Genomic DNA, 15,260 nt, shown 5'->3' on the forward strand with positions numbered 1-15,260 from the left:
CTTACTATATGTATGTGGTATTTTTATTTCATCTTTACAGGGATACAGTGCATATATCAAAATGGGGGTACTATATTCTACATCCTTTAAAGCATTGATATATTTTCTTGCTGATTCCAGTTATTTCCACATTGCATCCTTCACTACCTAATCTGCTACATCAATATAATACTACTTGCTACTCTTTTTCATCCACAGGTACAAATCTCTTTACAATTGTGATTTTTGTGATTGTTTGAACACAATACTACTAGCAAAAATGTACAGACATCTCATTCATCTATGTAAGCACAAAACTAGAAAAATTATATTAAAACATAGGATTTTTAAAAAAGTAGTCCTTAATAGAAGCACTTTCTTATGGATTTACTTTGAATTACTCTTTTTTTTTTGCTATAGAATGTACTGTCAATATTGGTGTTAAAATTCATTTAGTTACTCTTGGAATATTTCTTATCAACAGAAGTAAATAGATCTAAGAGCCAAGGTGGCGCAGTGGTTAAAATGCAGCACTGCAGGCTACTGCTAGATCAGCAGGTCAGCGGTTCAAATCTCACCGGCTCAGGGTTGACTCAGCCTTCCATCCTTCCGAGGTGGGTGAAATGAGGACCCAGATTGTTGGGGGCAATATGCTGACTCTCTGTAAACCGCTTAGAGAGGCCTGAAAGGCCTATGAAGCGGTATATAAGTCTACTGCTATTGCTATTGCTATTGCTATCTTAAAGGGCATCAAAGGACTGAGGGCAGCGGTGAAATCCCCCCCCCTATTGGTTCTCTGGGCTTGGCTTGGTGGGCATGGCTTGGCGGGGGTGCCATGTGACTGAGTGGGCATGGACAATTTTACGTCACTCACATAAACCCACCAAGCCATGCCCACCAAGCCATGCCCATAGAACAGACAGAAAGGTTCAGCTGGCCAAGTTTTCTAGCATTCAACCTGAACAGGGTGGCAGCTGCACATGTGCACTCAATTGCCTGCCAGTGCCACTTGCAGCCAGACGTGAGCAGGAGAACGGAAGCAGCCAGAGGGATGGCATTGCAGCGTAGCTGTTCAGAAGGCAGCTGAAAACGACTGCCGGAGGCTGAATGCTTCTCAGTGCAAAATGAGGATAAGCCTCATGGTGTCCTCCCCACTAAAGTGCAAAGGTAAGTGAGTGAGGCAGACAGTGAGCGGGCGGTGGCTCAGGATCAAGGTCAGAGCCAGGAATGGCACATTCCCCGCCCTGCCCAAGGTGGGTAGTGAGCGGGTGGTGAGCAGGCAGCAGCTCTGGGGCAATGCCAGAGGTGGGGAATGGTGCATTCCCTGACCTGGCTAGGGACAGGTAGCCACAGCACGCTAGGCTGCTGCACCCGATCCCCAGTGGCAGTGGCTTTGTGAACTACGTGAGGCCAGGGATGGGGGGAGCATGGTAGGCTGTAACTGGCACTGCTTACCTTTGAGTGTGCATTGGCAAGGTGACTGAGCGAAATGCTGAGCAGGTACCAGTGAGGCAACTGAGTGAGGCACTGAGCTGAGCATGCGTTGGCGAGGCAATTAGCTGGGCTGCGTGGCAAAGGGAACATACATAGGGCAGGGGTGGGTGGGCGGGACGAGCATCCAGAAGAGGTGAGTAGCAAATGGCGGGCGTGGGCAGGCCGACCATGGGTGGTTTTTACCGGTTCAGCGAACCAATTCAAATCATCCCTACCAGTTCACCCAAACCAGTCTGAACCAGTCAAATTTCACCCCTGACTGAGGGAGCTTATGTGGTCCTCTTGACTATAATGACACTGAGGGCACAGCACTCTTTTCAAATTGTGCATAGTTCATTCCATTTTTTCCAAAGGAGAATTAGTTACCTTGCAGTATATTATGCGTGTATGTATGCATGCATGCATGTGTGTGTATATGAATGTACAATATGTAATACTGTACACTGTGATAGAAATCCAGAATAATTGTTTATTCCTGAAATTCCATTTTGCATGTAGACATGCGCATGTAGTGTTTGGGCATTGTGAAAATCACTATTTCAAGCATAACCTGAGATAATGATGTAACTGAGGACTTAGATACACAGAGGATATGATGTGCACCATCATTAGGATCTTTAGGGTCATTGTTCTCTTTTTTTTTTCTAATTAAGCACCTAATCACTTTTGTTATTAGAAATTTAAGTAGGGGCATTTTATTATTTAAATGAATAAAATGTCCGAAGAATTAATATAACTATTTAAAATGTTTTATGGAGAGCAGCATAATCTCATAAATCATAAATCAAAGAAGAATCATCATGATAAACATGCAGCTGGGTCAAAAAAAACAGTAGCCTATTGTAAAATTCTACAAAGCAAAAATAACAAATCAATTACATATTAGGTAAAATGTATGCATATAATCCATTTGTATATCACTCCACACAAATACGGTCAAAGTGATAGGGACAGCATAAGGGTATTCTGGTTATTTTCAATCTGGCTTATTTAAAAGAGTTTTCAAAGTTCGTCTCTGATGTTCTTTTATGCAGAGGATCCATTCTTTTCAGGCTAGACGTTTCTTGCATGTATCTTCTGACAGAGACAGAATGATGGCTGGAGTTGGTAATTGTCATCTAGTGATAGGAAAGCCAGTCACTTTGACCAGAGTTCATATTTGCACCTATTGCTTGATTTACAGTACAACTTGGGCCTCCAGATTTAGCAGCAGGATCTTCAGACACAGGAACTTTGCCCTGCAAATTGTAAAAGGAAGCATTATAATTTTTCAATACTGAATTATATTTGCATAGCTAGTTTTAGCATATTATATTGCAATATGATGACATACTATAAGATGCCTTGCCTAGCATGAGTCCAAAAACACCAGGTTTAAACTGTGTATATAGTCTCTCTCTTTCTCTCTCTCTCTCTCCCTCCCTCCCCCGCATCTCTAACCTATTGGCACATTTAACTTGAGCCCAAACAGAAGACGAAACAAAGAGAGGTTTAAAATATTGTTCAGTATTTTCAATTTTCTAAATTATAATAAATTGTTCACAACCTTAACAATCTACTAGTACTGCTCCAAAATACTGATATTCTTTATCATATTATATAATATATATATTATATTTCCACCAATACCCACTGTCAGTTTAACTTATTGGCACATTTAATTTGAGCCGAACGAGAAAAAGAAACAAAGAGAGGTTTAACTGATGATACAAGATTAAGCAAACCCATATTCTAGGAAGTGACTAAGGAAAATGTCAGAGCACTCAGAAGCACTGAGATGGGTCACTTCATTCTGTTCTAATTTAGTATTTGGATCAGTAAAACAGTAAAAAAAGACACTCCATGTTTTGAATGATTTCTGTTTAAAAGACTCGTAGAGAAAAAAAATCTGTAATGTTAATTGGCAAGTTTCACTAATGTATGAAGATTATGAGTAAAATAGCAAGCAAGTGGAGGGAAAATATCTGCAGTCTATTCTACAGGAAGCAGGCAGCAAAGCATAGATGCCACTGTGGGAAGCCTCCCCCCCTCCCAGAAGAAAGAAATATTTTGGGAAATATTTAAAAAGGCAGGATAAAATATTTCCTCTAAAAGAAAAATGAAAAAATCTTAAGGGAGGCAGAAACCAGCTTGTTTCCCTGCCCCAAGCAGAAACTGAGGCTGCAAGCATTTCGAAATGCAGATTTGGTAATCCGTTGAGAAAGATTGGGTCAAGACAGAAACTCTGATTAATAACAAACAAAAAAAACCGGACTGCCTATAAAACCTAAAAACCAATTTAAATCAAAGAATAGAAGAACTTGGTGGTGAATTTGAACTTTGGAATGGTTCTGGACAGTGGTTATCTTACTTTTTAAATGTTATTTACATGGATTGAATCTAAGCAAACCTTTTTCAAATGGATGGATTAAATTTTCTTCTTCTAACATTTCTTTGTGACTTTCTGTGAACTACAGATTAATTTTCTCCTCTTTTATTGGTGTGGGTATTTTTTTCAACTCATTTAAAGAGTGGATTCTTTGCCTAATTTGATATACAAAAGAGATACAAAAAGAAAAAAAAGAAAAATCCCCACCCCAGAGGCTGATCGGAGCCTTTGTGTATTCAAAGACGGAACGTGCCTTTTTTCCCTCTCTCATGGATTGCTTTGACTTCGGCATTGCAAGGTTTTACTGCCTGGCTTAAGATCTGATAAGACTCCACAGCTGTCCCTTTGAAGTTTGTTTTCGTTCACAGAGAGCTTGTGAACGTATATTTTAATCTTGCTGACCTTCTAAGAGAAAGCAGATCCATATGAATATGGCGTCTCTGAATTTGCAAGGAACACTTTCAGAACTGTAAAAATTATTAAATATAGAGGAAAAATTGAGAGAAAATTGGAATATTTGGAGCATTTAACAATAAAATATGATGAAAAAACTGAGGATGTTTTTCAAATGCAAAATAAGGAGATTGAAATTCAAAAAACTGAAATGGAAGAAGAATATAAAGAGATTAAACTTGTTGATATTCATGGCAATTGGTTTATTTCTGAAAAAAGAAATAACAGAATATTGAAAGAGGAATTAAATAGACAGGAAATTTATTTCAAAGGGCAAGACAGAAGAAGAAAACATTAAAGAATCTATGGACTATGAAATCCTATTTGCAAAATATTTGATAACACTGCTGATAATCAAAGACAAGCTGAATAAGGAAACAGGAATAGCAATAGCAATAGCACTTAGACTTATATACTGCTTCATAGGGCTTTCAGCCCTCTCTAAGCGGTTTACAGAGTCAGCATATTGCCCCCAACAATCTGGGTCCTCATTTTACCCACCTTGGAAGGATGGAAGGCTGAGTCAACCTTGAGCCGGTGAGATTTGAACTGCCGAACTGCAACTAACAGTCAGCTGAAGTAGCCTGCAGTACTGCACTCTAACCACTGCGCCAGGGCATCAAGACTACACGAGAGATCTTACAAGCAAGTAGTTGCTAAGAGGTGTCCATACAGATTTGATTAAGAGGATGTTTGGAGGACTGGTTCCACAAATGGCAGACGGTATTAGATTGTTTTGTTACTGGAAAGATACAGGTTGGTGGATGGAAGAGTATAATTTAAAACTAGCTAAACCTAGTTAAATTTAGTGACAATAGATATAGTTAAATAAAAATTGATAATGATAGTAATGTATACAATGTGTAGTGTTATGATAAGCAATAATTGGATATGAATATTGAATGATACCCATAAAGGGAAGTCTAGAAATCCTTTTGGACTATATATAAAGGTTAATAATAATATAAGAATAAAAAAGAACTAAATTAGACACAGTTAAGTTTTGATTATTAGGGGGAAAATGTAGGATATAGGATATAGTCAAATAAAGAAAGGATAATTATAATAATTTATGTATGTATGTATGTATGTATGTATGTATGTATAATATAAGGGAACTGGATGTAAATTGTAAACAGGGATTTGGAAAGGAGGATTAGAACATTTTGTTATTAAATATTATGGATGTTTGCTAGAATAGGATATAGCAATAGCAATAGCAATAGCAGTAGACTTATATACCGCTTCATAGGGCTTTCAGCCCTCTCTAAGCGGTTTACAGAGAGTCAGCATATTGCCCCCAACAATCTGGGTCCTCATTTTACCCACCTCGGAAGGATGGAAGGCTGAGTCAACCCTGAGCCGGTGAGATTTGAACCGCTGAACTGCTGATCTAGCAGTAGCCTGCAGTGCTGCATTTAACCACTGCACCACCTTGAGGATTTAGTGTTAATGGAGGATTTTATAAATAAGTAAATGAAATGCCAGTATGTGGTTATATATTAAATCTTGGTATATTTTATGATGAAGGATGTTTAAACAATCATAGTCAAATAAAAGTGGAGGTATGATGATGGTAATAAAATAAACATCTGAGTTAAGATATTAGAGTTAATATGAATTATATTTGATGATGGTGGATGAGATGCATAAAAGCCTTTTGTAACCAACTGATACACTTTCTACAGTATGTAAAGAAGGAGGATTTGTATGTTTGTTTTGAAAATAAAAATATATTTAAAAAAAACAAATGGGGCCAGCACCTGGCAGTGGTGGAGCAGTTCCAGGGCTGTATGTGTGCAGCTCGCCACAGAGCAGCGGCATCATCCCCAGTGTAGCACACTGTCCCTCAGGCCACCTGCTCGCTTGCCCATCCACCCATTGAACGGACTGGCCCAGAAATGGCACATCCCCGCATTGCGGACTGGATGTGGGACCCAAGGCACACACTTGTCTTGCAAATTTGGTCCCCCAGGGAAATTTGATGCAAAATGAGAACTTCCTATGAACTTCCTTCACTTCTGAAACTTGGTTACAATAAACACAGTGACAGAAAGCAGAAAAATGGATGAGATGACAACCAAGCAGATAATCAGATACAGTGTTAGAGTATGATCTCCCTCCTGAGGGACTTCACCCTTAGGATTTTCCATAATTTTCATGTAAGGATCAGAGAAGCCGTCCACTAGAAGAATTCTTAGGGTTGCAGAGGCAGACGGTGGAGGATGCCCATTATCCCATTATGAAAAAAAATAGAAGGAATAGAACTGGGAAATGGAAGCATAGTGAAAACATTAGCAAAGGATGATGGTTACAAATACCTAGGCATATTAGAAGCAGATACCATCTTGAATAGAAAAGTCAAAGAGTCAATGCAAAAGGAGGGTCTGCAAAATATTAAAATCAAAGTTGAAAGTTGGAAACATAATTAAAGCCAATAATACATGGGCAGTTCCAGTGATACACTACTCAGCTGGAATCATCAAATGAACGTTGGCTGAACTGGAAAACTTGGACCAGAAAACATGCAAACTTTTGAATATGTATCACGTTTTACAACCACAAAGTGACATTGACAGGTTGTACCTGCCAAGAAAAATAGGGGGCAGGGGGCTATTGCAAATCCATCAAACTGTAGAAGAAGAAAAAATGAAGTTTGAATGATTATGTGAACCAAAGTATATAAAATTGCTACAGGCTGTGAAAATGGAAAACAGTATAAAAACAACAGAAACAAAGACAGAATATAAGAAAAAACAGCTGGATGAAAGATTAAATAGATGGAAAATCAAAGCTTTGCATGGACAGCACTTGAAAAACATTGAAGGAAAATGTAATGACAATTGACATGGACATGACTTAAGATGGGAACCATCAAGAAAGAAATGGAAGGTTTAATAGTCACTGCTCAAGAACAAGCACTACAAACTAATGCCATGAAAGCAAAGATACAAAAATCCACTGACAATCCAAACTGCTGACTTTGCAACAACAAAGTTGAAACTGTTTCACATTTAATTAATTTAATTAAATTTAATTTTTTAGATTTATAGGCCGCCCAATCCCGGAGGACTCCGGACGGCTTCCACAGAACAAAAGAAAACAAACCAAATAAAAATTAAAAATTAAAAATTAAAAATTCTCCAACACGCATACATTCTGATTGGGGCTGGACCCTACATAATAAGGTCAACAGCCCCAGGCCTGCCAGAACAGCCAGGTCTTAATATGTGAATGCAGCAAAATTGCACAAACTGATTACAAAGCTAGACACGACTGAGTTGCTAAATTAATCCACTGGTCATTATGTAAAAAATACAACTTACCTATATCCAAAAAATCATGGGAGCACAAAGTGGAACAAGTTACCAAAAATGAGAAGGTGCAGATCTTGTGGACTTTTGAATACATACGAATCATCATTTGGAACACAACACATCAGATAGCACAGTTGTAATATGGGATGAAACATACAATTTATTGACATCGCAGTACCAGGAGATGCCAGAGTCGAAGAAAAAGAACTGGAAGAAATCATGAAATACCGCGACTTGGCCATCGAAACTACCCGATTATGGATGAAACATGTAACAGTGATACCCATGGTCATCAAGGCTACTTTGGTCCAAGAATTTTATAATATACATTAACAAATTGCAGCTTCCTGCAATAACACCAGTGGAACTGCAAAAAAAACTGTGCTACTCGGAACATTGTATATTTTAAGAAGATACTTGGTTGATACCTAGAATGCTGGCAGCAACCCGTGTCAACCATTAGCACCAGTCAATGGTATTTGTGATGTATTTTTGAATGTTCAGTTGACTGAGTTTCATGTTTAATGGATAATAATAATAATAACAACAACAACAACAACAACAACAACAACAACAACTCCGCCATTGCCGGTCCCAAGCCCGGATGAGAAAGGAGGAGGGTTGGGGTCAGGTTGGCACCCTGGCCTCATAAAAAAAACCTGCCAACCCATACATTATGGTGAAAGAAACTAATAAAAATTTTATACTGCATCAGTCGTCGTGCGGGTTAACAAGGCCCGCGGCGGACACCTGTCGACAAGTGGGCTACAAGTGGACCAGCCAACAAAATGACAAAAATATAGTGCAGATGAAAACCGTGCCATAATGGCCTGTTACTACAACTCAGAGCCAGAAAAAAGAGGTTATTTAAAGCAAATGTATGAATTATGGAAACAACACTATCCAGATTCAAATGTTAGTGAACAACGAGTAGCAGATCAAAGGCGATTTATTATACGGAATAAAGTGTTTAGTGAAGTTGAACTTCAGGAAATTCAAGCAAATTGCAAAACCAAAAAAACAATATCACAAGCGGAAATAACTGATATTCAAGAAACAAATAAAGACATTATAGTAGAACTCCCAGAAGAAGCTCTCAGGGAGGAAATAATACCACCACCACTAGAACCAGTTATCACTGAACCAACTGATGAACTAACTCAAAAACAAAAAGAATTGAAGGATCAGATCATGGAGCATTTTCTGCTTAATGAGGAAAGGCAACGTTTACCATCACTGTACCTAAGAAAATTTTGTCTCCTATCATGAAAATGGTTAATGCAGTGTTTTCAACAATTGAATTGGGATCCATCTTGGAAACGAACCAGTTAATGTACAGCGCAGCTGTAATAGTCACTAATGAACTAGGCATTAAAATCAAAGTACCTAATCACACAACAGAAAAAGCATCAAAGCCAAAGTGGAAAATCCGATTAGAACAAAAAGTCAAAAAATTAAGAACATGCATGAGCAACGGCTTAAAAACAGCAAAATCATAGATCAGCTAATCAGAAGATATAGATTGGATACAAGAAACATCAATGAAGCTGTAGAGATTGTAAAACAGCAGATAACAGCAACAGCTAGAAAAATTGAAAGATATGAGGCACGAATCATCCAATATAAACAAAATCAGCAATTTCGATCAGACCAATGGCGTTTTTATCAAAGTCTTAATGTGAATGGTGACACCAAAAGTGAAAAACCAGAAAAGCAGGCCACAGTTGAATTCTGGAAAGAACTGTGGGAAAATGCAAAGAACTACAATAAGGAAGCAAAGTGGATACATGACTTTGAGAAAAGCATTGGCAATAAGCAAATACAAGTATTAGAAATAACAAATGAGATGGTCAAAAATTGAGTGAAAAAAGTAAAGAATTGGACATCACCTGGAAAGGAACAATTACATGGTTTCTGACTCAAATATCTTACCGGTTTATATGCAATATTGGCCAGGCAACTGAATGAAATTTTTCAAAATGGTCAAATTGATGAATGGTTGACAACTGGAAAAACATACTTGATTCAGAAGGATGCAACTAAAGGAAAAATACCTGAAAACTACAGATCAATAACATGTTTGCCAACAACCTTCAAATTACTCACAAGCATTATTGCAGATAACATGATGGATTATTTGGAAACAAATGACATCTTGCCAGTAGAACCAAAAGGCAACAAAAGAAGGAGCAGGGGCACAAAAGATCAGCTCCTAATTTATAAAATGATATTAGAAAATTGTAAGAACAGAAAAATGAACTTGAATATGGTCTAGATTGATTACAAAAAGGCATTTGACTCACTGCCACATAGTTGGATCATAAAATGCTTAGAAACAACAGGCATTAGCAAAAATATTACATCCTTTACTGAAAAGGCAATGAAACAGTGGAGAACTAAGTTGGCAGTAGGGAATGAGAACTACGGAATGGTTAATATCAAGCGAGGAATTTTCCAGGGTGATTCACTTTCACCTCTTCTCTTCATTATCATAATAATCCCACTATCAGTAATCTTAAAAAAATGAAATTAGGCTACTGAACAGCCAAAGAAGCTGAAAAAAATTTCTCATTTATTATATATGGATGATTTGAAACTCTATAGAAAGTCAGAAATAGGGAGACCGCCTCCTGCCACATACCTCCCAACAGACGATAAGAACTCACAGGCTGGACCTTCTCCGGGTGCCATCGACCGGACAATGCCGGCTGGTGGCCCCTCGGGGGAGAGCCTTCTCTGTAGCTGCTCTGACCCTGTGGAACAACCTACCCGTAGAGATCCGGACCCTTCCCACTCTCTCGGGCTTCCGAAAAGCTAAAACCTGGCTATTCTGGCAGGCCTGGGGCTGTTGACTTCATGAATGAGATCCAGCCCCACCCAGATTGAGTGCATGGTGCGTTGTTTTTAAATTGTTTCTCTTTTCTATTTTTAACTCCTTATTTTAATTTGTTTCTGTAAGCCGCCCGGAGTCCTACGGGATTGGGCGGCATATAAATTTATTAAAAGTTAAAGTTAAATAGAAATCCAACCACTGACAAACACAGTCTGAGTATTCAGCACCAATATTTCAATGCAGTTTGGCATGGAAAAATGCGCCACTGTATTCATAAAAAGGGGCAAAATCACTACATGTGAGATAACTGAAATGCCCAATGGCCAACTAATTAAATGCAACAAAAATGAAGCCTACAAATATTTAGGCATTCTGCAGTTGAATAACATCAAGCATGGAGAAGTAAAAACTATTGTCAGGGGAGAGTACACGAACAGAGTTAGGAAAATTTTGAAATCTAAATTGAATGGTGGAAATACAATCAAGGCCATAAATACCTGGGCAATACCAGTTATAAGATACACAGCTGGTATAGTTAACTGGACACAAGCTGATTTGGACATTTTGGACCGAAAAACCAGGAAACTAATGATAATGCACTACAGTTTACATCCACGTGGTGAGACTGATAGACTATACCTGCCCCGAAAATCAGGTGGCAGAGGATTATTGCAAGTGAAGCAAATAGTTGAAGAAGAAAAACATGCACTGGCTGATTATTTAAAAGAAAGTCAAGAACATCTATTAATCGAAGTAAAGAACAAAAATCTATTGAAGGTCCAACAGATGAAAAAAGAATACAGAAAAGATGTGATAAAATCAAGAATGGAGAGTTGGCAGAACAAAGCATTGCATGGCCAATTTCTGGAAAAAATAAAAGATAAAGTGGACAGTGAAAAAACTTGGTTATGGTTAACAGCAGGTACATTAAATAAAGAAACAGAGTCACTAATCCTGGCTGCCCAAGAACAAGCTATCCGCACAAATGCCATTAAGGCCAAAATCGAAAAATCCTCTGATGATGCCAAATGCAGACTTTGCAAAGAAGCTGATGAAACTGTTGATCACATACTCAGCCGCTGTAAAAAAATCGTGCAGACTGATTATAAATTGCGGCACAATTCAGTAGCACAAATGATCCTTTGGAATTTGTGCAAAAATTATAATATTAAAACAGCAACAAACTGGTGGGAACATCAGCCTGAAAGTCACCGAAAATCAGATGGTCAAGATCTTGTGGGATTTTCACATACAAATGGACAAAATACTGGCACATAATACACCAGACATCACACTGGTTGAGAAAAATAAGGTCACAATCATAGACATCGCAATACCAGGTGATAGCAGGGTCGACGAGAAGAAACATGAAAAAATTGCAAAATACCAGGACTTAAAAATCGAAATTCAACGATTATGGCACAAACCAGCAGTGGTAATTCCAGTGATAATTGGCACACTGGGTGCTATTCCAAAAGCACTGGAATTACATTTAAAACAGTTAAAAATTGACAAAATTACCATCAGTCAAATGCAAAAAGCCGCACTGCTTGGATATGCACACATATTACGAAAATACGTTATGACCCCCTAGGCCTCTGCATGAGGTTCAACTAGTTACCAATGCCAAATCCGGCGAAACAACTGGCCACTGTGATACAATTGTATAATAACAACAACCTTTATTGTCATTTTGTAATGAAATTGATTTAGCCTCTACTGGTGCAATCCATATCAAAAATACAAGCTAACATGAATAATATAGAAAATGGTCCTTATACAAGTGATTAGGGAGAAACCAGTCATATGTTTCCATGTATAGATAGAGTGATTGTATTTGTATTTAGGAGTCTGACACCCTATGGGTAAAAACTGTTTTTAAACCTATTTGTCCAACTGGCTATACTACCATGTGTTTCATGGTCCTTCTCTTCACTAGATTAGCTATGCCCAATGTTGTGGCCCGCCAGTGGCCAGCGCAGCTGGCAGCAGCATTGGACAGTGAGGAAGTTGGGGAGGAGCATGAGCCAGTCCTGGAGACTGGGAAAGGCTCAGATGAGGGCTTTGCATCAGAGGGAGAGACAGAGCCAAGGCCGTCTGACAGTGATCAGGTACCTACGGAGCTAGACAGCAGTGAGGCAGAAGAACAGCTAGAGCCTGTTCCCAGTGTGTCATGCGCAGAGCTGACAGAAAAAAAGAACAATTCAGAAATCAGGGTAGGCTTGGGAGTAAAGTCACAGGTGGAAGGTGTTTGGCCCCTCCTACAGGAAATAAGAGAGGAGCGAAAGGGGAGTGGGCTTTTTCAGGAAACAATTCATTCAGTCAGTCATTAGATTGATTTCAGGAGTGTGAAGATCTGTCCGTGAATGTCAGAGACTCTGCGCCCAGTCTTTCCTTGCATAGCACCTCACCTCACTACTAAGGCTTTATAGAGTGGTTTTTGGCTTCTGTCAATTGCCTATGCAAGTCCCTGCACTTTTCTTGTGAACTTTTTCACAAGGGACACATCAGAGACACACACAGAGACTGGCCCAAGATCACCTTTCTACCTTACTGTCTCAGAAAAGGAATTGTTTGTTACATTCTTTTCTAGATGTGCAACCACATCTATTTCTTTCCATCTTTCCAAATAGTCTATGCATTATCTGTCCGAAGAATAATAATTTAAGCCTGATAATATGTGCCTTGAGTCAAAACTGCATTAGTTTGTTAAAGCATCTATATGCAGCACTTGCAAACAGATTTAAAACAAAAAAATCCATTCTTATTAGTCTGTTGACAAAACCTTTTACACTTTCTTTACTATTATGTTTAAAATACCTTAGAGATTTGCCTTGTATGATACAAGTTTGTACCTAAGGAAATTGGGATGGGGGAAGGAGGAGGGGGTGGAAAAAGACTACTTTCCTACTGCACTAGGAAAATATGCCTGGAAGCCATGTTTGCAACCATCCAGTAAATATCCTAGTATGTTGGCATTCTGTTCCCACATTTTTCCATGTTGCAAAAAGTCATACTGGAAAAGATAATCAAAAAACAGAAAGAGATTTTTAAAACAATGCAAAAATTATGGAATGAATGGTGATCTCTGCTCTAAACAAATCTTAAAGCCCATCTGTGGTTCTTCAACAAATAACAACAAAGTTGCTCAGGAATAATCAAAAGAGCAAAACCACAAAAAGTGGGAATAAATAGAAAGATGCTAGATTAATTGCATGTTTTCCTCACCTCTTTCTTTGCGCCATTAACTGCAACCTGCTCAGAAGTATCTTGGATGCCTGCAGAAATATTACTGTTCCCTGGGACGTTAACATCTCCCACCGAAAAGACAGGAAAGAGAGGCCTGAGAAATCGGAACTCGCTACTTAAGGATCCACCAGTCAAACAAACATCATAACGGTAAGTCCTGGAAAGTGACCCATTCTGTGAATCGGCACAGTTCCCTGGAGTGTCAGAACTGGCAGGTGGGAAGTGAGGAACAGCCGCAGTAAAATGGCTTTGGGTGTCCTTCTTGAAGATTTTGACCACAATAAACACAACAATGCAGACCAGGAACACAAAGGAGACTGCAGCCAAGCAGATCACCAGATACTTGGTCAAGGTTTTATCTTCTTCCGGTTCTTGCACACTGACATCCACCCTCCTCAGGAAGGGATCCGAAAAGCCATCCACAAGAAGAACATTAAGCAATGCCGTGCTGGTCTGTGGAGGAAAGCCGTTGTCTCTGACCAGTATCACCAGCCTCTGCTTACTTGTGTCTCGCTCATTCAGGACTCTCCTTGTTTTCACTTCCCCATTCTGCGCTCCTATGCTGAAAAGGGCTGGGTCTGTGGCCTTCAGCAATTCATAGGAAAGCCAGGAGTTTTGGCCAGAATCTGCGTCCACTGCAACCACCTTGGTGACCAGATAGCCGGCCTCGGCTGACTTGGGAAGCAGCTCATTGCATGGGGATGTGTTGTTCTGGAGGGGATACAGGAAAAAGGGAGCGTTGTCATTCTCATCTATTATGTGGATTCGGACAATCACTTCTGAGCTCAGGGAAGGAGAACCACCATCAGATGCCCTCACAGTGACTCTGAAGCCTCTTATCTGCTCATAGTCCAAGGATCGGAGGGCATACATGTTTCCAGTTTCAGAGTTGATTGAGATGTAAGAAGTCACCATGCCATCACCCTTCCCAGGCAGAACTACGTAATTCACTTTAGCATTCAGCGTTGTGTCTAGATCCAGAGCATGGACTGAGCCAATGAGCAAGCCTGGAATATTATTCTCCCTGATTTGCATGTCATATGAAGACTTTTCAAAAAGGGGAGGGTTATCATTGACATCGGAGATCTGAACATTAATCAATCTTGTTGAAGTGAGCCTAGGAGCTCCCCAATCAATGGCAGTGATGGTGATGTTGTATTCAGTGACCGTCTCTCTGTCTAGGGGACTTTGGAGCACAAGCTGATAAAAGTTGTTTGTGGTGGCTTTCAGCACAAAAGGGAGATTCATTTGCACAGAGCAGACTGTTTTGCTGTTGTCTCCGGAGTCTTGGTCTCTCACACTGAAGAGGGCCACTATTGTGTCCGGGAGAGAGTCCTCCTTTAAAGTGCTGATCAGAGATATAATGGACACTTCTGGGGGATTGTCATTCTCATCTTCAACCTCTATCAGTATCTTGCAGTGCCCTGAAAGACCCCCTCCATCTGTTGCTCTGATGCTCATGCTGTAGCTCTTTTCTTTCTCATAATCAATTTGTCCCCAAACAGTTATTTCACCAGTAATTTCATTTAAATGAAACAAATTGTTTATTCTTTCAGGCACCTGATGG

General features: G+C 39.4%; 1 protein-coding gene across 1 annotated transcript in view; it reads right to left on the reverse strand.

The window, feature by feature from the left end:
- Positions 1 to 722: 722 nt before the first annotated feature.
- Positions 723 to 15,260, reverse strand: part of LOC148044463 (uncharacterized) — an 85,312-nt gene continuing 70,774 nt past the window's right edge. Inside the window, exon 3 of the mRNA XM_087722125.1 lies at positions 723 to 2,711. Coding sequence (XP_087578251.1) covers positions 2,592 to 2,711 — 120 coding nt within the window. The 3' untranslated portion in view covers positions 723 to 2,591. The remainder of the gene's footprint in view (positions 2,712 to 15,260) is intronic.

The sequence above is a fragment of the Thamnophis sirtalis genome, unplaced genomic scaffold (genome assembly GCF_051295495.1).
Source record: "Thamnophis sirtalis isolate CommonGarterSnake01/CBP01778 unplaced genomic scaffold, rThaSir2_p1.2 scaffold_8, whole genome shotgun sequence".
Taxonomy (NCBI): Eukaryota; Metazoa; Chordata; class Lepidosauria; order Squamata; family Natricidae; genus Thamnophis; species Thamnophis sirtalis.